General features: G+C 59.8%; 3 protein-coding genes across 3 annotated transcripts; all 3 read right to left on the bottom strand.

Moving 5' to 3' along the window:
* Nucleotides 1-689: 689 nt before the first annotated feature.
* Nucleotides 690-2,903, bottom strand: NDUFS8 (NADH:ubiquinone oxidoreductase core subunit S8). Its single transcript, XM_057396446.1, has 6 exons — nucleotides 2,808-2,903; nucleotides 2,655-2,717; nucleotides 2,485-2,574; nucleotides 1,441-1,613; nucleotides 1,224-1,352; nucleotides 690-845 (listed from the first exon to the last, which is right to left on the bottom strand). The coding sequence occupies exons 1-6, from the start codon at nucleotides 2,845-2,847 to the stop codon at nucleotides 714-716; spliced, it is 627 nt and encodes a 208-aa protein (XP_057252429.1). The 5' UTR covers nucleotides 2,848-2,903; the 3' UTR covers nucleotides 690-713.
* Nucleotides 2,904-5,265: 2,362 nt separating this feature from the next.
* LOC130592247 (aldehyde dehydrogenase family 3 member B1-like) lies at nucleotides 5,266-13,655 on the bottom strand. The gene is made up of 10 exons (XM_057396456.1): nucleotides 13,531-13,655; nucleotides 12,591-12,753; nucleotides 8,409-8,519; nucleotides 8,167-8,287; nucleotides 7,998-8,083; nucleotides 7,709-7,790; nucleotides 6,767-7,153; nucleotides 6,401-6,567; nucleotides 6,101-6,200; nucleotides 5,266-5,461 (listed from the first exon to the last, which is right to left on the bottom strand). Exons 1-10 carry the CDS (start codon nucleotides 13,653-13,655, stop codon nucleotides 5,268-5,270), a joined length of 1,536 nt encoding a protein of 511 aa, XP_057252439.1. The 3' UTR covers nucleotides 5,266-5,267.
* A 1,523-nt stretch (nucleotides 13,656-15,178) lies between these two features.
* On the bottom strand, nucleotides 15,179-22,620 carry ALDH3B1 (aldehyde dehydrogenase 3 family member B1). Its single transcript, XM_057396455.1, has 9 exons — nucleotides 22,437-22,620; nucleotides 20,105-20,215; nucleotides 19,885-20,005; nucleotides 19,715-19,800; nucleotides 19,426-19,507; nucleotides 18,489-18,875; nucleotides 18,241-18,407; nucleotides 17,438-17,537; nucleotides 15,179-15,402 (listed from the first exon to the last, which is right to left on the bottom strand). The coding sequence occupies exons 1-9, from the start codon at nucleotides 22,530-22,532 to the stop codon at nucleotides 15,209-15,211; spliced, it is 1,344 nt and encodes a 447-aa protein (XP_057252438.1). The 5' UTR covers nucleotides 22,533-22,620; the 3' UTR covers nucleotides 15,179-15,208.

The raw sequence follows: 22,620 nt of genomic DNA, 5'->3' as shown, positions 1-22,620 counted from the left end.
AGGAGAGGGTTGGGAACAAGGCCGGGTGCAGGCAGGGGCGTCCCCTCCCACTGAGCCCGCCCCGTCCCGCGCCTCTTCCTCCCCTCCATCCCTAAGCCCCAGCACGAGGTGGGGGAGCACAGAACCAACCGGGTTTAAAGGGCCTTTAAGGTCATCAGGGCCACCCCTAACCCATGGCCCCAAGAGCCACATCCACACATCCTCTAAGCACCCCCAGGGCCGGTGCCTGCAGCCCTGCCCTGGGCAGCCTGTTCCAATGCCTGAGCACCCTCTGGGGCAGGAATTGTTCCTCAGCTCCATCTAAACCTGCCCTGGGGCAGCTTGAGGCCGTTTCCTCTTGTCCCATCCCTTGTTCCTTGGGAGCAGAGCCCAGCCCCTCCTGGCTCCATCCTCCTCTCAGGCACTTGTAGGGAGCCATCAGGTCCCCCCTGAGCCTTCTCTTCTCCACACTGAACCCCCCCAGGTCCCTCAGCCCTTCCCCATCACACTTGGGCTCCAGGCCCTGCTCCAGCAGTGATGCCCAGGACCCCTGGGAGGTCCTGATCCCCTCTATGTGGCCGAGAGGTTCCCCCCATTCCCTGCTCCAGCACTGGGAATGAATGGAGGAAACCAGAGCTCTGGGTTAGGAAGGGGCTGGTGGCCCCAGTGCTGGGGGTGGGGGGGTGGCAGATCCCCCCCCAGACCCTTTATTGGGGAGCAGGGAGGCCCGGATGTCACCGGTACAGATAATCAGCCTGGATGTTGGCAGCGATCTCGGCCTCCCACTTGTCGCCGTTGTTGAGCAGCTTCTCCTTGTTGTAGAGCAGCTCCTCGTGGGTCTCCGTGGAGAACTCGAAGTTGGGACCCTGCCAGGGTGGGAGATCACGGAATGGGATGGGATGAAGGGAGCTTAAAGCTCCTCCAGCTCCAACCCCAACCCCTTCCACTGCAGCAGCTCGCTCCAAGCCCGTGTGCCTTGAGCACTGCCAGGGATGGGGCAGCCACAGCTTCTCTGGGCACCCTGTGCCAGCGCCTCAGCACCCTCCCAGGGAAGAGCTTCTGCCTCAGAGCTCATCTCAGTCTCCCCTCTGGCAGGTTCAAGCCATTCCCCTTGGCCTGGCCCTATAGACCCTTGCCCAAAGCCCCTCTCCAGCTTCCCTGCAGCCCCTTTAGGCACTGGAGCTGATCCAAGGAGATGCTGGCTCTGATGCCCCCCAGCCCGACCCCCAGACCCCCGTCCTCACCTCCACGATGGCATCCACAGGACAGGCCTCCTGGCAGAACCCGCAGTAGATGCACTTGGTCATGTCAATGTCGTAGCGGGTGGTGCGGCGGCTGCCGTCAGCGCGGGGCTCGGCCTCGATGGTGATGGCCTGTGGTGGATGAGGGGGGCCCGGTGTCACCCCTGAAGGGGGACCCAGCGCCCCACGGGGAGGAGGAGGAGGAGGAGGAAGGCTGGACCTGTGCCGGGCAGATGGCCTCGCAGAGCTTGCAGGCGATGCACCTCTCCTCCCCGGAGGGGTAGCGGCGCAGAGCGTGCTCCCCCCGGAAGCGGGGGCTCAGGGGGCCCTTCTCAAAGGGGTAGTTGATGGTGGCTGGCTCCCGGAACAGGTAACTCAGAGTCATGGACAGGCCTGGGAGAGGAGGAGATGGGTTATGGCATGCATGGGGTGGGGGCTGGTGGCCCATGGTGGGGGGGGGTGCATAGAGCTTCATGGAAACATCACTCAAGCATCATCTGGTCAGCCTGGAGAAGAGAAGGCTCCTGAAGGAGAGACCTTGGAGCAGCTCCAGTGCCTGAAGGGGCTGCAGGAAACCTGGAGAGGGGCTTGGACAAGGGCCTGTAGGGGATCTGGCTGATCTCTGGTGGGAATCTGTGTGACATGCACTTTCCTTTCATGTTTGGCTGTAGAAGGAGGTTCCCCACAACCCCCATGAAGGCTTTAACCTGTCAGAGGAGAGACTGAGCTGAGCTCTTAGGCAGAAGCTCTTCCCTGGGAGGGTGCTGAGGCGCTGGCACAGGGTGCCCAGAGAAGCTGTGGCTGCCCCATCCCTGGCAGTGTTCAAGGCCAGGTTGGACACAGGGGCTTGGAGCAAGCTGCTCCAGTGGAAGGGGTCGGGGTTGGAACTGAATGAGCTTCAAGGTCCCTTCATCCCAAACCATTCCATGACTATGATTCCATTGGGCATCCACCCGGACCATCTCAAGGCTCCGTTTCAGAGCACTTCCTTGGGAAGCTTGGCTATGGCCAGCTCTCGATGCTGCTGTAGGAGAGCAGCTGAAGACGTGCTGCAGACACAACGTCCATCCCCAGCTGCCCTCAAAGGGGAGACAGAAGCTTGGTTTCCATAGGGTCAATGCCTCCACGCAGCCTTCTCTCCTCCAGTGCCCCCAGCCTGGCTCCATCCAGGAGCTGCTCCAGCCCCTGAGCCTCCTCCGGATCCGCTCCCCAGTGCCGAGGCTCCGAGGGTTCCGTTCCCTGCCGAGGCAGCTCCAGGCCTCACCTCGGATGAGCTCGGTCCAGAGCAGGGTCTGTGCCGCGCGGTCGGTGATGGAGCGCATGTCCATGGCCGGCTCCTGGACGTTGACGTACTCTGTGGGGAGAAGGGAGCTGTGCCCACCCCACGGAGAGGCTGCAGTGGGGCAGGGATGGGGCAGCCTGTCCCTTACTCACTGTAGCAGCTCCTAGGGGGGGTGGTCCCGAGCAGGCGCAGGTAGCCCAGAGGGGCTGTAGGGCCTGGGGGGGGGGAAGAGACAAAGGTCAAGGGCAGTTGGTGGGGACAAGGGGGTTGATGGGGGGGTGATGGGGGTCCCGGTGTGGCCTCACCTGGGCGGGCAGCCCGGGACACCAAGCGCAGCGCAGCCATGTCCGGTCCTGCAGCCACAGAGGGGCCTGGCCTGGTGCTCACCACCGACTGTGACCCCCCCACCCCGACCCCAGTTCCCATAAGGGACCCACGGGTCCTCCCCCCGGCCCCCCCATAAGAGAACCAGGCTTATCCCCCCCCCCCCGAGACCCAGAGTGCTTGTTCCCCTCCCACCCTCCCCATGGCACCCAGGGGTTCTTGGCCCCCATAAGGAACCAAGATATTCACACACACCCCCTCCAGCACCCAGGGCTCCCAGTACCCTCCCCTCAAGGGACCCAGGGGTCCTGCCCCCCCATAAGGGACTGGGGTACCCCACCACCCACCCCCAGGGGTCCTGACACCCCCCCAAAGGGACCCATGGGTCGTGGACCCCCCAACAAATGACACAGTGGTCCTAAGGCGGCGGTGGCGGTGGGTGCTGGGGTCGCGGGTTCGATACCGGGGACCGGAGCTCCGGGGGAGGGCACCGAGCGCTGCCCCGCTGCAGCCCTTGGAGGGGGGTCGGGGGCACCGGTACCCCCGGGACCGGCCCTAGGGTGGCGGTGGAGCCCCCGGCAGGGTCCCGATGCCCCCAGTGCAAGGACCCGGAGGTGCTGCGCAGGGGAGCCACGAGGATGCTCGGGGGCTGGAGCAGCTCCTGGATGGAGCCAGGATGGGACCATTGGGGTGCGTGGAGAGCTCAGAGCAGCTTCAGTGTCTGAAGGGGGCTACAGGGATGCTGGAGAGGGCTCTGCATCAGGGACGGGAGTGATGGGACAAGGGGTGATGGGTTCAGGCTGAAACAGGGGGGATCAGATTGGATGTAAGGCAGGAATTCGTCACTGTGAGGGTGCTGAGGCGCTGGCACAGGGTGCCCAGAGAAGCTGTGGCTGCCCCATCCCAACACTGCCTTCATCCCATCCCAGCCCATGCCATGGTTCCATGATCCCAGTATCAGCGCAGGGCTGGGCTTTGGCTTCAGGCTCAGAACCGCTCCGATAACAGACTTTGTCACTGGGTGGTGCTCAGCAGCACTGAGCCCTGATCGAGGAAGTTCCAGCCCCTCCTGCTCTGCCAGGGAGGTGGGAGCAGAGACAGGAACCTGCCCTGAGCTATCCCAAGGGATATTCCATACTGGATACTCCATACATGCCATGCCCAGGGTAGAAATGGGGGCCGGGGATTGGCTGGGAGCTGCTCGGGTGCTGTGCATCCCTTGCTGTGTTTCCCCATTCCCTTTTATCCCTCTATTTACCGTGCTCCTTCACTAACCTGTTCTCTCATCCCTTGGTTTTCCCATTCTCCTTCCCATCCCACCATTGGGAAGGGAGTGCTTGGATCGGACTTAAACCTCCCTGCAGGATGGGACCTGAGGATGCTGCTGCTGCTGCTGCCAGCCCAGCTCTGCAGGAGGACAGGACCCAGCTCCTGGCTGCAGATGGAGGTGGTGGACACTGAGGATGCGCCTGAAGATCCCTCCCCTCCCAGATGCTGGGGTTATCCCATTGCATCTCCAGCAGCACCCGGGCCATATTCTGCCCGTCACAGGGGTTCTTGTGCTCTGCTGGGCATGCTGGCACCGTGATGCTCCCCATAGAGGTGCTGCCCCAGGGCAGCATGAGCCCAACATGGTCAAAACCACGCCAGGAATCAATATCGGGCTCACAGGGGCAGCCCCATGGCTCTGCTGGTGCCGTGGAAAGGATGGGATGGGACAGGAGCATCCCTCTGGGATGTAGGGATAAAGAAACCCCTTTAGGTCCGGTCTTCCAGTGCCTAAAGGGGCTGCAGGAAACCTGGAGAGGGGCTTGGGACAAGGGCCTGTAGGCACAGGCCAAGGGGAATGGCTTGAACCTGCCCAATCCATGCGAGACAGGGGGCAAAGGGGATTGGGATGAGCCCAGCTCCAGGCTTTGGGAGCAGAACGTTGCTGTGGACCTTCCCAAAGGGTGAACTGGCAAAGGGCATCACCCAGAGCCCTCCTGCCCCTCTGCCACGGCCGGCAGTGATGGAAACGGGGACCTGTGGGACCCCTCCAGTCCCTCCTGCAACCCCGCCAGCTCCCAGTGCACCCTCCCAGTTCTTCCCTCTTCCTGACCCCCATCTCCATCCCATAGGCTGATGGAGTGGGATGGGATAGGATGGAATGGGATAGGATGGAATGGGATGAGATGGGATGGAATGAGTTTTAATGGGATCAGATGGAATGGGATGGGATGGGGTGGAATGGGACAGGATGGAATGGGATTGAATGGAATGGGATGGAATGGAATAGGATAGGATGGAATGGGATGGGATGGGATGGGATGGGATGAGATGGAATGGGATGGGATGGGATGGGATGGGAGCACACAAGCCTCACCGGATGGAAGGCAACACCTTTCATGGCCCATGGGCACCAGTCCCAGCACGGAGGGAGGAGACTGGATAGGGGATGCTCAGAGCAGGGTGCAGGAGCCCTTGTGCTTCACCCCGGAGGCAGCGCAGACGATGCCCAACCTGTGCTGGCTGTAGGGGGGGTAGCGCAGGGCGTTGAGGGCCTCCAGGCCCATGTTGCGGTGCAGGCACCCGCGCTGGTGGCTGAAGGTGTCGAAGGTGAACTTGCCGTGGTACTTGCCCAGCCCGCTGCAGCCTGGAACACAGAGCACAGGGCTCCAGGCGGCTGGATGGGGGCATCCTTCATCCCGTCCCCTTCACCACCAGCTGGTACAAGACCCTCTGGGAGGGTGCTGAGGCGCTGGCACAGGGTGCCCAGAGAAGCTGTGGCTGCCCCATCCCTGGCAGTGTTCAAGGCCAGGTTGGACACAGGGGCTTGGAGCAAGCTGCTCCGGTGGAAGGGGTCGGGGTTGGAATGGGATGGGATGAGCTTTAAGGTCCCTTCCAGCCCAAACCACTTTGGGATTCTATGATACTTAAGCTCCCCTCTCGGGGCAGCCGGTGATGGAGACTTGTGCCTGGCACCACGTCTTCATCCAGCTGCTTTCTAACACCAGCATCGTGGGGAGCGCTGGCCGTGGCCGAGCTTCCCGAGGGAGTGATTTGAAGAGGACCATGGAGGTGGTCTACATGGATGCCCAAGTGGAATCATGGAATGGGTTGGGTTGGAAGGGAGCTTCAAGCCCGTCCAGCTCCAACCCCTGCCATGGGCAGGGACCCCTTCCACTGGAGCAGGTTGCTCCAAGCCCCTGTGTCCAACCTGGCCTTGAGCAGTGCCAGGGATGCTCTGAGGCTCAGCCCGCAGCGAGCAGGGATGGACGGGGTTTGCACCTACCGATGCCACCGAAGGGCAGCGAGGTCAGGATCATGTGCATGAGGGTGTCGTTGCTGCAGAAGCCACCGCTGCTCGTGCGCTCCAGGACCTGGGCCACCACCTGGGAGGGGAGCAGAGGAGGTGGAGGTGAGGCTCGGAGCCTGCTTCCAGCCCCAACCCTTCCCCACCACCCGGCCTGGCTGCTCCGAACCAAAGCTTTGCAGGAGGAGCCTGCTTTAACACCATAGAATCCACCAGGTTGGACAAGGGGCAGCAGGTCCGACCTGCACGCATGGGGCGAGCACAGCCCCTGGGCCATACCTTGTCATCAGAGGAGAAGACATAGACGGCCAGCGGCCGCTCGCGGCTGTTGATGAAGTCAATGGCTTCATCCACACCGGCCACGCCGACGATGGGCAGGACGGGGCCGAGGATGATCTCCTGCATGACGGGATCCGAGGGCTGCACGTCCACCAGGACGGTCGGAGCTGCGGAGGAACCACCCCAAGGCAGCAGAGGTTGGAGGGGACGCCTTGCTCCTCTCCCAAACCCCATCGCTCCTCTGCGGAAGGCCGACACGTCCAGCTCCAGGACTCCCATGGGAGCCTTCCCGGAGTGTCCCCTCCGTCCATCACTGACGGGACCCTCCCCAGGACCCAAGCACACGGGTGCAGACGGAGCCCTCACCGATGTACCGCTCCTCCTCCTCCGCCTGCCCGCCGATGGCCACCCTCCCGCTGCGCAGCAGCGCCCGCAGCCGCTGGAATTCCTTCTCGTCCACGATGCGCCCGAAGTCGGGCGATTCCCGAGGGTTGGAGCCATAGAACTCGGTGATGGCCTCGCGCAGGGCGGGCAGCAGCTTCTCCTGCAGCTCCAGGGTGCAGAGCACGTAGTCGGGGGCCACGCAGGTCTGCCCCGCGTTGAAGAAGCGGCCCCAGGCCACCCGCCGGGCCACGCTGCGCACGTCGCACGGCTCCGACACGTAACAGGGGTTCTTGCCCCCCAGCTCCAGCGTCACCGGGGTGAGGTGCTGGGCAGCGGCTGCCATCACCACCCTCCCCACGGAGGGGCTGCCTGCGGGCAGGGATTGAGGTGGGAGCCCAGCATGGGCACAAACCCAGCGTCCCCAAGCCGTGTCCTCAGTGCCGTGGGTTAGGGGTGGCCTTGGCAGTGCTGGGGTAAGCTTGGACGTGGTGGTCTCAAAGGTCTTTTCCAGCCCGGTGGGTTCCGTGGTTCTGTGCTACAGCCCAAGCCATGGCCTTCACTTCCTTGGGAAGGGATGAGCCCAAGGTCCTTTCCAACCCAAACCATTCGATGAGGAGCCGGGAGGGCCGTATCGAGCCCCACTCATGTCCTGCACCCACCTCGGTGGATGCTGAGCCCTCACCTCCATCCCCACCGTGGCATCCCCCCAGTTCAACCATTACGAACCCCAGTTATGGCTATGAGATGCTCGGACATCCTGACACCACATCCCCAACACAATGAGCCCTATCTTCACAGCGGACCAGTAAGGGAATGCTGCCCAGCAACTCAGATGGATGGGAAAGGTGAGGACCAGCAAGGGGTTCAGTGGGAACTCCATCCCACGTTGCAGCAACCCCACAGCAGGCTCTGCTCTGGACATACCAGTGAAGAAGATGTAGTCAAACTTGTTCTCCAGCAGCCTGCTGGTCTCCTGAGCACCAGCGGTCACCACGGCAAAGCAGTCCTGCAGTGCAAGAGGAAGGGTCCCCCACGGTCAGCATCACCCATGTCTGCTGTGTCCCCATCCCCACCAACAGCATCCCAGGCACGTGGACACCAGAGGAAGGAGGTACAGCAGCACCTCAGAGCAGCGCTGGTGAGGGCAAGGCAGGGTTGGGAACACCATGGCCGTGGGGCAGGGATGGGGATAAGGGCAGGAACTGCTCCTTACTCTATCCAGGTAACCGGGCAGCACCTCAACCATGAGTTTCTCAACATTCTTGGTCATCTCGGAGGGCTTGAGGACAGCACAGTTACCTGGGAGGAGATGGAGAGGACATCATCGCAGTGACCTGGTGCCAACCAGCCCTTGGGGACCCCAGCCTGGATGCTCAGCTCACCAGCAGCGACGGCCCCAATGAGAGGCCCCAGGAGGAAGCTGACGGGGCAGCACCACGGCCCCATGATGAGCACCACGCCATAGGGCTCCTTGCGGATGAAGGCAGAGTCCAGCCGCGTGGCCTGGGGGACAGCCACCCCGTGAGGGCCCCATCTCCTCGCTGCGGGCCCCTGTCCCCGCGCCCCATCGCACCCAGCTCTGCGCAGGGCGCGGGTCCTGGCCCCATCCTCGCCCTGCTCTCACCAGGTTCCTCTCCACGGGCTCGTCCTTCATCCACTGGCTCAGGTTGTTCAGGGTCGCGTGCAGCTCGTTCTTGCACAGGAGGATCTCGGCCAGTTCGGCTTCGAAGGGGGGCTGAGGACAAGGAGCCATTATCCCTATATAGACCTTATCCCCATATATACCTTATCCCTATATACATACCTTATCCCTATATAGACCGTATCCCTATATACATACCTTATCCCTATATATACACCTTATCCCTATATGCACCTTATCCCCATATACACCTTATCCCTGTATACACTTTATCCCTATACATAATTTTTCCCTACATACACCTTATCCCTATATATATACCTTATCCCTATATAGACCTTATCCCTATATACACCTTATTCCTATATACACTTTATCCCTATATACACCTTATCCCTATATACACCTTATCCCTATAAACACCTTATCCCTATACATACTTTTTCCCTATATACACCTTATCCCTATATATATACCTTATCCCTATATAGACTTTATCCCTATAAACACTTTAACCCTATATAGACCTTATCCCTATATACACTTTAACCCTATATAGACCTTATCCCTATATACACCTTACCCCTATATATACCTTTTCCCTATATACACCTTATCCCTATATAGACCTTATCCCTATATACACCTTATCCCTATATACACATTAACCCTATATAGACCTTATCCTTATATACACCTTACTCCTATATATACTTTTTCCCTATATACACCTTATCCCTATATATATACCTAATCCCTATATAGACCTTATCCCTATATAGACCTTATCCCCATATACACGTTAACCCTATATAGACCTTATCCCTATATACACCTTATCCCTATATATGTACCTTATCCCTATATAGACCTTATCCTCATATACACTTTAACCCTATATAGACCTTATCCCTATATACACCTTATCCCTATATATACCTTTTCCCTATATACACCTTATCCCTATATATATACCTTATCCCTATATACACCTTATCCCTAAATAGTCCTTATCCCTATATACACCTTATCCATATACAGACCTTATCCCTATATACACCTTAACCCTATATAGACCTTATCCCTATATAGACCTTATATAGACCTTACCCCCTTATCCCCCCCATATATACTTTTTCCCTATATACACCGTATCCCCATATATACCTTATCCCTATATACACATTATCCCCATATATACCTTATCCCTACATACACCTTTTCCCTATATACGCCTTATCCCCATATACACCTTACCCGTATATACGCCTTATCCCTATATACACATGATCCCTATATACACATGATCCCTATATACACCCCTGAAGGCTCAAACCAGCCGGTCCCGAGGGATACCCACCACCCAGGAGGCACGACTTGGGAGGAAACGGGGTGGCAAAGGGAATAGCCAGCTTTTGGGGCCTGTTCCGTAGGCGTTTGGGCAGAGGGAGCTGAGGAAGCCCGGAGAAGACCCGCAGCCGAGGCTGCAGGAGGGAGCGCAGGAAGCAAAGGACGCCTGCGCAAGGGATGCTCATGGAATCGTGGACTGGTTTGGGGTGGAAGGGGCCTCAAAGCTCACCCAGCTCCAACCCCTGCCTTGTGGAGGGGGAGCCTGCAGGAAGGAGGAGCTGGGGAGCAGAGCAGGACCATGGCTCAGCATCAGGAGGAGGGAGGTGGAAGAAGCGGGGCGGCTCCTCCGGGGGGGAGGCAGCAGGAGGGGAACAGCACGGTGGTGAATCTTCCAAGGAAAAGGGAACCTGGGGCCGAGGGGGAAGCACTGCGGCTGATGTGAAGGGCATCCATCACCACTGCTGACATCCATCACCACTGCTGACATCCATCACCACTGCTGACATCCATCACCACTGGTGACATCCATCACCACTGCACTGACATCCATCACCACTGCTGACATCCATCACCACTGCTGACATCCATCACCACTGCTGACATCCATCACCACTGGTGACATCCATCACCACTGCACTGACATCCATCACCACTGCTGACATCCATCACCACTGCTGACATCCATCACCACTGCTGACATCCATCACCACTGCACTGACATCCATCACCACTGCTGACATCCATCACCACTGCAGTGACATCCATCACCACTGCTGACATCCATCACCACTGCACTGACATCCATCAGCACTGCTGACATTCATCACCACTGCTGACATCCATCACCACTGCTGACATCCATCACCACTGCTGACATCCATCACCACTGCACTGACATCCATCACCACTGGTGACATCCATCACCACTGCTGACATCCATCACCACTGCACTGACATCCATCAGCACTGCTGACATCCATCACCACTGCTGACATCCATCACCACTGCTGACATCCATCAGCATTGCTGACATCCATCACCACTGCACTGACATCCATCACCACTGCTGACATCCATCACCACTGCTGACATCCATCAGCATTGCTGACATCCATCACCACTGCACTGACATCCATCACCACTGCTGACATCCATCACCACTGCTGACATCCATCACCACTGGTGACATCCATCACCACTGCAGTGACATCCATCAGCATTGCTGACATCCATCACCACTGCACTGACATCCATCACCACTGCTGACATCCATCACCACTGCTGACATCCATCACCACTGCAGTGACATCCATCACCACTGCTGACATCCATCAGCACTGCAGTGACATCCATCACCACTGCTGACATCCATCACCACTGCTGATATCCATCACCACTGCTGACATCCATCACCACTGCAGTGACATCCATCACCACTGGTGACATCCATCAGCACTGCAGTGACATCCATCACCACTGCAGTGACATCCATCACCACTGCTGACATCCATCACCCCTGCAGTGACATCCATCACCACTGCTGACATCCATCACCACTGCTGACATCCATCACCACTGGTGACATCCATCACCACTGCAGTGACATCCATCAGCACTGCTGACATCCATCACCCCTGCAGTGACATCCATCACCACTGCTGACATCCATCACCACTGCTGACATCCATCAGCACTGCTGACATCCATCACCATTGCTGATATCCATCACCCCTGCAGTGAAATCCATCACCACTGCTGACATCCATCACCACTGCTGACATCCATCACCCCTGCAGTGACATCCATCACCACTGCTGACATCCATCACCACTGCTGACATCCATCACCACTGCACTGACATCCATCACCACTGCACTGACATCCATCACCATTGCTGACATCCATCACCACTGCTGACATCCATCACCACTGCTGACATCCATCACCACTGCTGACATCCATCACCACTGCTGACATCCATCACCACTGCAGTGACATCCATCACCACTGCTGACATCCATCACCACTGCACTGACATCCATCAGCACTGCTGACATTCATCACCACTGCTGACATCCATCACCACTGCTGACATCCATCACCACTGCACTGACATCCATCACCACTGCACTGACATCCATCACCATTGCTGACATCCATCACCACTGCTGACATCCATCACCACTGCTGACATCCATCACCACTGCACTGACATCCATCACCACTGGTGACATCCATCACCACTGCTGACATCCATCACCACTGCTGACATCCATCACCTGCGGTGACATCCATCACCTGCGGTGACATCCATCACCACTGCAGTGACATCCATCACCACTGCTGACATCCATCAGCACTGCAGTGACATCCATCACCACTGCTGACATCCATCACCACTGCTGACATCCATCACCACTGCAGGTGGATGGGGCAGGCGATGCCAACCAAGCCAAGGCAGAGCCCACACGGGGCTTTCCAAGGGGAAGCAGAGCGGAGGCGCCCGGGAGCTCACGGCAGGGTGCAAAGAAGAGGAAGCAGAGCCCAGCGGCCCGGGAGCCTGCAGGGGTCATCCAGTGGTGCCCAGGAAGGAACGGGGTGGAGGAGCACAGGCAGGGGGATGCTCCCGCCAGACCCACAGGGGCTTGGGCATGAAGGGAGCTTAAAGCTCCTCCAGCTCCAACCCCTGCGTGCGCCCGGACACCTTCCACCGGAGCAGGATGCTCCAAGCCCCATCCCACCCCCTGCCCGCCCGCAGCCCCGCGGCACCTCCAGCCTCTGGTCCCCCATTCCCGGCTCCCCCCTTCCCCTCACCTTGCCCACGTCCAGGGCCGTGGCCTCCAGGATCTCCTGCTTCTTGTCCTCCAGGAAGCGGCCCAGGGCCTCCAGCTGCGCCACCCGGTACTCCATGGGCCGCGTCTTCCCCGAGAGCCAGGCTGCCCGCAGCAGGGCCACCAGCCCCGCATAGGGGTTCCCGCTGCACGCACGGGGCTGTCAGAGGGACCCCGAGCCCATCGCAGCCCCATGTGTCGTCCCCCCACAGCGCCCCAAACGGGAGCCCCACAGACCCCAGGGATGGGGCAGGGAGTCCCTCCTGTGCCCCCGCCATGGCATTGATCCCAGCGTTCCCTTCTCTCATCCCTTGGTCCATGGACCCCAAACCTGTCCCCCAGCACCCTTCATCAGCACCCAGCTCCTCATCACCCCAACCCAGCACCAAACAGCACCCCGGGGTGAGGGCAGAGCACCCAGACCCCTCCCACTCCCATTCATCCCAGCCTCACGCTCTCCCATCATCATCCATGCTCCCCTTCCCATCATCACCCTCATCCTCCTCAGGAGCATTCCCAGCCCCGGGAGCTGCTGGGATGGGGCGGCCCCTGGACCCCAAACCTGTCCCCCAGCACCCTTCATCAGCACCCAGCTCCGCATCACCCCACAGCAGCACCAAACAGCACCCCGGGGTGAGGGCAGAGCACCCAGACCCCTCCCACTCCCATTCATCCCAGCCTCACGCTCTCCCATCACCATCCATGCTCCCCTTCCCATCACCACCCTCATCCTCCCTAGGAGCATTCCCAGCCCCGGGAGCTGCTGGGATGGGGCAGCCCCCGGACCCCAAACCTGTCCCCCAGCACCCTTCATCAGCACCCAGCTCCGCATCACCCCACAGCAGCACCAAACAGCACCCTGGGGTGATGGCAGAGCACCAAGCACCGTCAGCCTCCCCTCCATGCCAGCCTCATTCTCTTACCTCACGCCATTGCCATCGATGCTCCCCTTCCCATCACCACCATCCTCATCCTCAGGAGCATTCCCAGTGCCACTGCCCGGGAGCTGCTGGGTGCCAGGCTCTGGGAAGATGCTCCTGGTTTCCATGATCCCAAGGGAGCAGGACGGGGCTGGAGCTTCACAGCGAAGGATTCCAAGGGATGGAAAGCACAAGCTCCCCACCGCAGGTAACTAACGGGGTGCTCTGCCCGGAGGAGGGGTGCCAGGACCCTGCTGAGGTGTGGGGCAGGCTGGCTGCTGCCTTGGGGGCTGGTACAGCCTGCCGAGAGAGGCTGCCCGCTTCCTCCTCTGCCCCACCGCACCTCAGCGCTGGCTCCGCTCCAGCCCCAAGCACTTGGCATGCAAACCGTGCCCCCAGATCCATCCCTGGAGCACCCCGACAGCAGCAACCACAGTGGGTATGGGATGGTCGTGGAGCCATGGAGTCAGCCACGTTGGGAAAGAGCTTTAGGATCATCCAGTCCAACCACTGCCCAGCGCTGCCAAGGCCACCACTGACCCATGGCCCCAAGAGCCACATCCACACATCCTCTAAGCACCCCCAGGGCCGGTGCCTGCAGCCCTGCCCTGGGCAGCCTGTTCCAATGCCTGAGCACCCTCTGGGGCAGGAATTGTTCCTCAGCTCCATCTAAACCTGCCCTGGGGCAGCTCGAGGCCGTTTCCTCTTGTCCCATCCCTTGTTCCTTGGGAGCAGAGCCCAGCCCCTCCTGGCTCCATCCTCCTCTCAGGCACTTGTAGGGAGCCATGAGGTCCCCCTGAGCCTTCTCTTCTCCACACTGAACCCCCCAGCTCCCTCAGCCCTTCCCCATCACACTTGGGCTCCAGGCCCTGCTCCAGCTCCGTTCCCTTCTCTGGCCCCGCTCCAGCACCTCAAGGTCTCTCTTGCAGTGAGGGGCCCGGAGCTGAGCACAGGATTCGAGGTGCAGCCTCCCCAGTGCCCAGCACAGGGGCTGATGGAGCTCAGCAGGGTGCGATGCTGTGCCTGCGGGTGTCTGTGTGATGGATGGGGACACTGGGGCTCTGAGCACCCATCTCTGGGGCTCAGCTGATGGATTCCTGCCCCAAAGCTGGGTGATGAAGCAAGGGGAGGCCAGGCAGCAGAGCTCAATGCAAAGTCTTTACTACAGGCAAGGTAAAGACTTGCCTTTACTACAGGCAAGGTTACACAGAGCAGGAAAGCAGCAGCCAGCCCTGAGAGAAGGCAGAGAGAGGTTGATCCAGGAGAGGCCCGTCCAAGAGGGGATGGGGTGAACTGCTGGTCCTCATCCTCCCGAGAGGTCCATCCAGGAGAGGCCCGTCCAAGAGGGGATGGGGTGAACTGCTGGTCCTCATCCTCCCGAGAGGTCCATCCAGGAGAGGCCCGTCCAAGAGGGGATGGGGTGAACTGCTGGTCCTCATCCTCCTGGGGACCATTTCCTTCCTGGGAAGGGACGTTTGGGCTCAAAAGAAGACCTTTTGGCCCCTCCATCACGTGTCCACGCCGAGGATGCAGAGCAGAGTCCACCGTGGAGGCCCGCCGGGTGCAGGACGAGGCGTCCATCCCGCTGCCCAAGGCCAAGGAGGTGGAAAGGGAGGAGAGGAGGACACCGGCGGCGCCGCGAGGCGTCCCCATCCTGACCGCAGGAGGGTGCAGAGCAGCCTCAGAGCAGGGTGCAGGTGCCCTTGCGCTTCACCTCGAAGGCGGCCGTGAGGAAGCCCAGCTTCTGCTGGCTGTAGGGGGGGTAGCGCAGGGCGTTGAGGGCCTCCAGGCCCATGTTGCGGTGCAGGCACCCGCGCTGGTGGCTGAAGGTGTCGAAGGTGAACTTGCCGTGGTACTTGCCCAGCCCGCTGCAGCCTGGAACACAGAGCACAGGTCCAGACCTGCCCCGGGGCTCTGCTCCTGCCTGCTCCAAGCGCGACGCAGGGAAAGCTTTGCTCCTGGAAGCGGGGATGTGGCGATGGAGACCTCGCCTTTCCCTTGGCCTTTTCCAGCTCTACAGCTCCTCAATCATAGAATCAAGGAACGGGTTGGGTTGGGAAGGACCTTAAGATCATCCAGTTCCAACCCCCTGCCATGGGCAGGCACACCTCACACTAAACCATGGCACCCAAGGCTCTGTCCAACCTGGCCTTGAACACTGCCAGGGATGGAGCATTCACAACCTCCCTGGGCAACCCATTCCAGTGCCTCAGCACCCTCACAGGAAAGAATTTCCTCCTTAGATCCAATCTAAACTTCCCCTGTTTCAGTTTGAACCCGTTACCCCTTGTCCTGTCACTGCAGTCCCTAATGAAGAGTCCCTCCCCAGCATCCCTATAGGCCCCCTTCAGACACTGGAAGCTGCTCTGAGGTCTCCCCGCAGCCTTCTCTTCTCCAGGCTGAACAGCCCCAACTTCCTCAGCCTGTCTCCATACAGGAGCTGCTCCAGTCCCTGAGCATCCTCGTGGCCTCCTCTGGACTTGTTCCAACAGTTCCATGTCCTTTTTATGTTGAGGACCCCAGAACTGCACACAATGCTCCAGGTGAGGTCTCACGAGAGCAGAGCAGAGGGGCAGGATCACCTCCTTGGACCTGCTGGTCACGCTGCTTTGGATGCAGCCCAGGACACGGTTGGTTTCTGGGCTGTGAGCGCACACTGAAGCCGGCTCATGTTCATTTTCTCATCAACCAACACCCCCAAGTCCTTCTCCTTGGGCTGCTCTCAATCTCCTCTCTCTACCCATGGTGAGGAGCTACCAGTGTGGCCCCTATGAAGCTCAGCTTCTTCCCAGAGTACTTCCAACTGGGAGCCCCCGTTATCACCACCAGTTCTCCCAGTTGCCGGGGCTGGTTTCATCCTGAGGCTGCACAGGGTGGTTAAAAGCCCAATGACTGCTGTGGTGTGGAAGCTTTGACAAATGCCATCTCAGCCGGGTGATGAGCTCAGGCCCTGCTATGGAATGGCTTCACCTCCTCATCCCAGGTAGTTTGGCTGAATCACTTCCATAAAGATAAGTTCTGGAACGGGAACCACCAAGGATTGTTCCTGAGCCACAGGCAGGTGAGGAATTAATTGTGGCTGGCCTTTGTGGTGTCCCATTATGTCTGATGCAAGCTGCTGAGCACAGGCAGCAGCAGACTGAGGTGAGGACACTCTGGAGACCAGGAGGTTGGGAAAGTTTTGGGAGAGGATTCCTGTTTTCCGGGGATAATGCACCAGGCAGGGCCCAGGGCAGAGCAGACCTCACGTTTCACCTGAGAATACAACTGTTGTTGCCCCTGGAGACCACAAACTCTTTGTCTTGCCCATCCCCAAGGCACCATAAGAAGGTTCTCCAGATGGTTACAAGAGTTTTGCCCGCACTGTTTCGTCCTAAAAGGCAGAATGAAGGCACAAGTCTGCTCCTGAGGGATGCTGAGGGCCCCAATCCAGCACCAGGATGGCTGGAGGAGGAAGAGCCATCCACTTAGCCGCCACCTATCCAAGAGCACAACGAGCTGATGTGCTCCATAGTGAGGCTAGACCAAAAGGAGCAACGCTTCCCTCTCACTTGAGCAAGGCAGGAGCCCAACCCTGGCACAAAACTCACCCACAGTGCCCCACACTGCTCAGAAATAGCAGGGAAACAACAAAGGGGTAGAGATATTCCCAACCTTTTATACGGAACATCTGCACACACACAGGGAATGTGGTGGCTGGGACAGCAAACATGGAGAGGAGAAGCTCACAGTGCAAAGCCAGAGAGCTCAGCCCTTGTGCAGTGAAGCCAAGGGCTGCTGCTGAACTCCTAGAGGTGCAGAAGGGGTTTCCTGCACACCACGGAGCTCTGGGGCCACCAGGACCCTTCCTCACTAGCGCTGTTCAGGCTCCCGGTGGCCAGGGACAGGCAGGGTTGGGGTTTGCACCTACCGATGCCACCGAAGGGCAGCGAGGTCAGTGTCATGTGTGTCAGGGTGTCATTGCCACAGAAGCCACCGCTGCTCGTGCGCTCCAGGACCTGGGCCACCACCTGGGAGGGGGGCAGAGGAGGCGGACGTGGGTCTCACACCTTGGTTCCACCGGCAACGCTTGGACCTTAAAGCTCCTCCGGCTCCAGCCCCAACCCCTTCCACTGGAGCAGCTTGCTCCAAGCCCCTGTGTCCAACCTGGCCTTGAGCACTGCCAGGGATGGGGCAGCCACAGCTTCTCTGGGCACCCTGTGCCAGCACCTCAGCACCCTCCCAGAGAAGAGCTTCTGCCTAAGAGCTCATCTCAGTCTCCCCTCGGGCAGGTTCAAGCCATTCCCCTTGGCCTGTCCCTACAGGCCCTTGTCCCAAGCCCCTCTCCAGGTTCCCTGCAGCCCCTTCAGGCACTGGAGCTGCTCTCAGGTCTCCCCTTCAGGAGCCTTCTCTTCTCCAGGCTGCCCCAGCCCAGCTCTCTCAGCCTGGCTCCAGAGCAGAGCTGCTCCAGCCCTCGCAGCATCCCCATGGATACCTCTGGCCCCTCTCCAACAGCTCCACATCCTTCTTGTGCTGCTGCCCCAGAGCTGAACACAGCGCTCCAGAGTGGGGGTCTCACCTGATCATCACCCACCTCATCCACCAGTCTCATGTGCTCAGAGCAGGGCTCAAAAGCCCCCTCAGAGCATGCCCTGGGGCTTCAGTGAGGTGGGCACAAGCCCTAACGCCCTACTTCCTCACCCCCCCCTTTCCTGTTCCATGCCCTCCACACACCTTGCAATCACTGGAGAAGGCGTAGACGGCCAACGGCCGCGGCCTCTCGTTGATGAAGTCAATGGCTTCATCCATGCTGGCCACGACGACGATGGGCAGGACGGGCCCGAAGATCTCCTCCTGCATGATGGGATCCGAGGGCAGCACGTCCGCCAGCACCGTGGGAGCTGTGGAGAAGGGTTACGGCACCACATCACCCGGTGCCCCAGCACAGGGGCTCCCAGCATCGCCCAGCCCCACGTCCTCACCGATGTACAGGTCCTCCTCCTCCGCCTGCCCGCCGATGGCCACCCTCCCGCTGCGCAGCAGCGCCCGCAGCCGCTGGAATTCCTTCTCGTCCACGATGCGCCCGAAGTCGGGCGATTCCCGAGGGTTGGAGCCATAGAACTCGGTGATGGCCTCGCGCAGGGCGGGCAGCAGCTTCTCCTGCAGCTCCAGGGTGCAGAGCACGTAGTCGGGGGCCACGCAGGTCTGCCCCGCGTTGAAGAAGCGGCCCCAGGCCACCCGCCGGGCCACGCTGCGCACGTCGCACGGCTCCGACACGTAACAGGGGTTCTTGCCCCCCAGCTCCAGCGTCACCGGGGTGAGGTGCTGGGCAGCGGCTGCCATCACCACCCTCCCCACGGAGGGGCTGCCTGCGGGCAAGGGAAGAGCGGAGTCAGGGCTGGGAACACACCAGGTACAGGCCGGCTCTGGGAGGGAGTGCGCTGGGGAGCCAGGTCCCACCAACCCTCAGATACAAGCGTAGAGCCATGGAATGCGTTGGGATGGAAGGGAGCTTAAAGCTCCTCCAGCTCAAACCCCAACCCCTTCCACTGGAGCAGCTCGCTCCAAGCCCCTGTGTCCAACCTGGCCTTGAGCACTGCCAGGGATGGGGCAGCCACAGCTTCTCTGGGCACCCTGTGCCAGCGCCTCAGCACCCTCCCAGGGAAGAGCTTCTGCCTAAGAGCTCATCTCATTCTCCCCTCGGGCGGGTTAAAGCCATTCCCCTTGGCCTGGCCCTACAGGCTCCTGTGCTCCCCCCCATTACAACATCCTGGAGCCTCCAACACATCCTGAGACCACATCTCCAGCACAATGAGCTCTGACTTCTTAGAGGGCAGGCAAGCGCAGGCGTAAGGAACAGTGGGGTATCCCTCTTCCCGCATTGCAGCAACCCCACAGCAGGCTCTGCTCTGGACATACCAGTGAAGAAGATGTAGTCAAACTTGTTCTCCAGCAGCCTGCTGGTCTCCTGAGCACCAGCGGTCACCACGGCAAAGCAGTCCTGCAGTGCAAGAGGAAGGGTCCCCCACGGTCAGCATCACCCATGTCTGCTGTGTCCCCATCCCCACCAACAGCATCCCAGGCACGTGGACACCAGAGGAAGGAGGTACAGCAGCACCTCAGAGCAGCGCTGGTGAGGGCAAGGCAGGGTTGGGAACACCATGGCCGTGGGGCAGGGATGGGGATAAGGGCAGGAATTGCTCCTCACACTGTCCAGGTAGCAGCCCAGCGATTCAGCAAGGAGCCTCCCAGTGTTCTTGGCCTTCTCGGAGGGCTTGATGACAACACAGTTACCTGGGAGGAGATGGAGAGGACATCATCGCAGTGACCGGGGGCCAACCAGCCCTTGGGGCCCCCCAGCCTGGATGCTCAGCTCACCAGCAGCGATGGCCCCAATGAGAGGCCCCAGGATGAGGTGGATGGGGTAGTTCCAAGGCCCAATGATGAGCACCACGCCATAGGGGTCCTTGCGGATGAAGGCAGAGTCCAGCTGTGTCATCTGCAATGAGACCATGACCTCAGGGCTGTCCCCTCCCTGAGCTGCTCTGCCCCATGAGTGTCCCCCTCTTCCCTTCCCAACGCAGAGCTCCTGCCTCACCAGGTTCTTGCCCACGTGCTCGTCCTTCATCCAGTGGCACAGGTTGTTCAGGGTGTTGTTGAGCTCGTTCTTGCACAGGAGGATCTCAATGAGATAAGCCTCGAAGGATGGCTGGGGACAGACATCATCATGGATCATCAGGACAGACATCATCATGGATCATCAGGACAGACATCATCATGGATCATCAGGACAGACATCATCATGGATCATCAGGACAGACATCACCCCAACACCGACCCTGTCATCGCCCCTTCCACAGGACGCATCTCCCCCTCTTCTGCCCATGAAGAGGAGCAGAAGACATTAAGTAGAAGCTATTAAGCACAACCAGAGAAGGTTTGTGCTGGAAGGGACCTTAAAGCCCAGCCAGTCCCACCCCCCTGCCATGGGCAGGGACACCTTCCACTCGTCTTGATCTCCCTCTGGCGGGTTAAAGCCATTCCCCTTGGCCTGGCCCTACAGGTTTCCTGCAGCCCCTTTAACATCTCCACAACATTTATCCTTCTCCTGAGACCCCATCTGTGACCCGCTTGATGGGGCAGGAGCCCTGAGCCAAGGGGGGACCAAGCAATGGCCCCAGGAGCTCCAGACAAGCCGGTGCTGGTGTCTCCATGCTGCAGACAGCGGATGGGACCATGCTCCCACTGCTGGGCCCATGTCCTGACCCCCAGAAGAGACAGAAACCCCCACAGCTCCTGGTGCTCCTGCAGTGACACAGGAAAGGCAGGTGGGGCGAGAGGCCTCCGTTTGGGAATTGAACCCAACATAAGCCATCCCAATGGGCAACGGACACAACGCCCACATGGCCAGTGATGGGGAACGGTGCTGGGACACCAGAGCCGGGACCACAGCGGCTTCCAAGGCCCATCCTGCCCACGGTGGGTCCTCTCCGCTGCTGTAAGCACGAAGCACAGCTCAGGATGTCCTTGCAGGAGCAGTGGGAAGACACAAGAAGATAGTGAGCAGGCCCAGGAAAGCCCTTCCAAAGGCCTGGAGAGCAGGAAGAGCAAAGCTCCTGCGCTGCAAAGCACATCCCAACATCCTTCGGACTCCTCCAACCCACCCAAAGGGTGGGAGCCTTCCTCCATCACCACTTTGGGGTTGGGGGGCTCGGAGGCAGCAACTTCTGATGTTCCACCACCAAAGCCCCCGCAGGAGAGACCTTCAGGTGCCCAGTGCCACTGGATGTGTCACTGCCAGGAGGCTGAGCTGCACGGGAGGGCTCAGCAAGGCCAGGAGGTGGCCGGTGAAGCACCGGGGATGCTCTCAGCCCCGTCTTTGGGAGTTGCATCACTGCAAGGATGAGGAAACTGCCGCTGCAGATTAAGGGTTCCAAGGAGACATCAAGGTTAGGAGATGGGATATTCCAGCTGAGCTCATCCAAGTGCCTTCCAAGATCAGTGGGGAGCAGGTGAGGCACCCACCTCAGATACGCAAGAGCAGGTGAATTGTCCATCTAACTATGAAGGTCCAACTGCATAACAAACGCGTGAGTGGACAACAGGAACTAATTACAGGCAATTAGGAGAGGCAAAGGACGCACTTGGAGCTCTGCTGCCCATCTGATGCTGAAGGAGAAGGGCCTCCCCTCACACAAACAAGGCAATTACAAAGGCTGGGAGAGGGCAGGATGTTGAAAGCCGGCTCGGATACACCCCTGGATGCAAGGCCTTTAGGGCTGAGTGATCCCACGGCGTGATAAGGGCAGTTACCCCTCTGAGAGCATCTCCCGGTGGTCCAGGAGGGAAGCAGCACACCTCCGGGAGGGGAAAAGGGCCCTGAAGCACCCACATGGAGAGGAGACGAGCTCAAAGCACAAGGCAGAGCCACGGTGGGGATGCTGCTGCCGTGGCAGCGCGCTGCAACACGCAGGGCCGCATCCAGGAGGGACCCGGATGCACATCCCAGTGGAACCAGTCCCCGGCAGGAATGTGCAACCCCAGCACGTTGCACAACACCGCCGGTAATCCCGGGTGCCACCGTGCCGCTGAGGGGCACCCCAAGACATCACCGCTGCGGAGGGCACCTGAAGCCACCCCTGACTCCACGTGTGGGGCAAAGCTCGGTGATCCCCGGGGTCCCCCCCTTGCATCGGCCAATGGGGCCTTGGTTGAATGCTCCAGGGATGGGAACACGGTCCCTATATCCAGAGAGCTCTGTGCCGAGGCAGCACCTATGGGTGCCCCACGGCAGCCCTGAAGCACAGCAAGGGGGACGCAGGACCCCAGGGAGGATGCCCACAGAGCCCCACACACACGCGAGACCCAGAGGAAGGGCTATGAACGGTCCCAAAGGTGCGCCCAGCACCCGGCTCCCCCCTTCCCCTCACCTTGCCCACGTCCAGGGCTGTGGCCTCCAGGATCTCCTGCTTCTTGTCCTCCAGGAAGCGGCCCAGGGCCTCCAGCTGCGCCACCCGGTACTCCATGGGCCGCGTCTTCCCCGAGAGCCAGGCTGCCCGCAGCAGGGCCACCAGCCCCGCATAGGGGTTCCCGCTGCACGCACGGGGCTGTCAG

The sequence above is a fragment of the Pezoporus wallicus genome, unplaced genomic scaffold (assembly GCF_028554395.1).
Source record: "Pezoporus wallicus isolate ANWC-B61680 ecotype Strahan unplaced genomic scaffold, APGP_CSIRO_Pwel_v1 contig_11778, whole genome shotgun sequence".
NCBI lineage: Eukaryota > Metazoa > Chordata > Aves > Psittaciformes > Psittacidae > Pezoporus > Pezoporus wallicus.
Note: the sequence above shows the minus strand (reverse complement) of the source record. Positions and strands in the feature narration are given on the sequence as shown.

Excerpts from the sequence above, each read along its gene's own strand:
- LOC130592247 (XM_057396456.1), bottom strand. The coding sequence starts at position 13,655 with ATGGAAACCAGGAGCATCTTCCCAGAGCCTGGCACCCAGCAGCTCCCG. Across the intron at positions 8,520-12,590 it reads CGGCCCTGGACGTGGGCAAG|CCCCCCTTCGAAGCCGAACT; the intron begins GTGAGGGGAAGG and ends CCTTGTCCTCAG. Across the intron at positions 6,568-6,766 it reads GGAGGAGGAGCGGTACATCG|CTCCGACCGTCCTGGTGGAC; the intron begins GTGAGGGCTCCG and ends GTTCCTCCGCAG.
- NDUFS8 (XM_057396446.1), bottom strand. The coding sequence starts at position 2,847 with ATGGCTGCGCTGCGCTTGGTGTCCCGGGCTGCCCGCCCAG. Across the intron at positions 2,575-2,654 it reads CCCCCCTAGGAGCTGCTACA|AGTACGTCAACGTCCAGGAG; the intron begins GTGAGTAAGGGA and ends TTCTCCCCACAG. Across the intron at positions 1,353-1,440 it reads AGGCCATCTGCCCGGCACAG|GCCATCACCATCGAGGCCGA; the intron begins GTCCAGCCTTCC and ends CATCCACCACAG.
- ALDH3B1 (XM_057396455.1), bottom strand. The coding sequence starts at position 22,532 with ATGGAGTACCGGGTGGCGCAGCTGGAGGCCCTGGGCCGCTTCCTGGAG. Across the intron at positions 20,006-20,104 it reads AGCACGTGGGCAAGAACCTG|ATGACACAGCTGGACTCTGC; the intron begins GTGAGGCAGGAG and ends GTCTCATTGCAG. Across the intron at positions 19,801-19,884 it reads CATTGGGGCCATCGCTGCTG|GTAACTGTGTTGTCATCAAG; the intron begins GTGAGCTGAGCA and ends ATCTCCTCCCAG.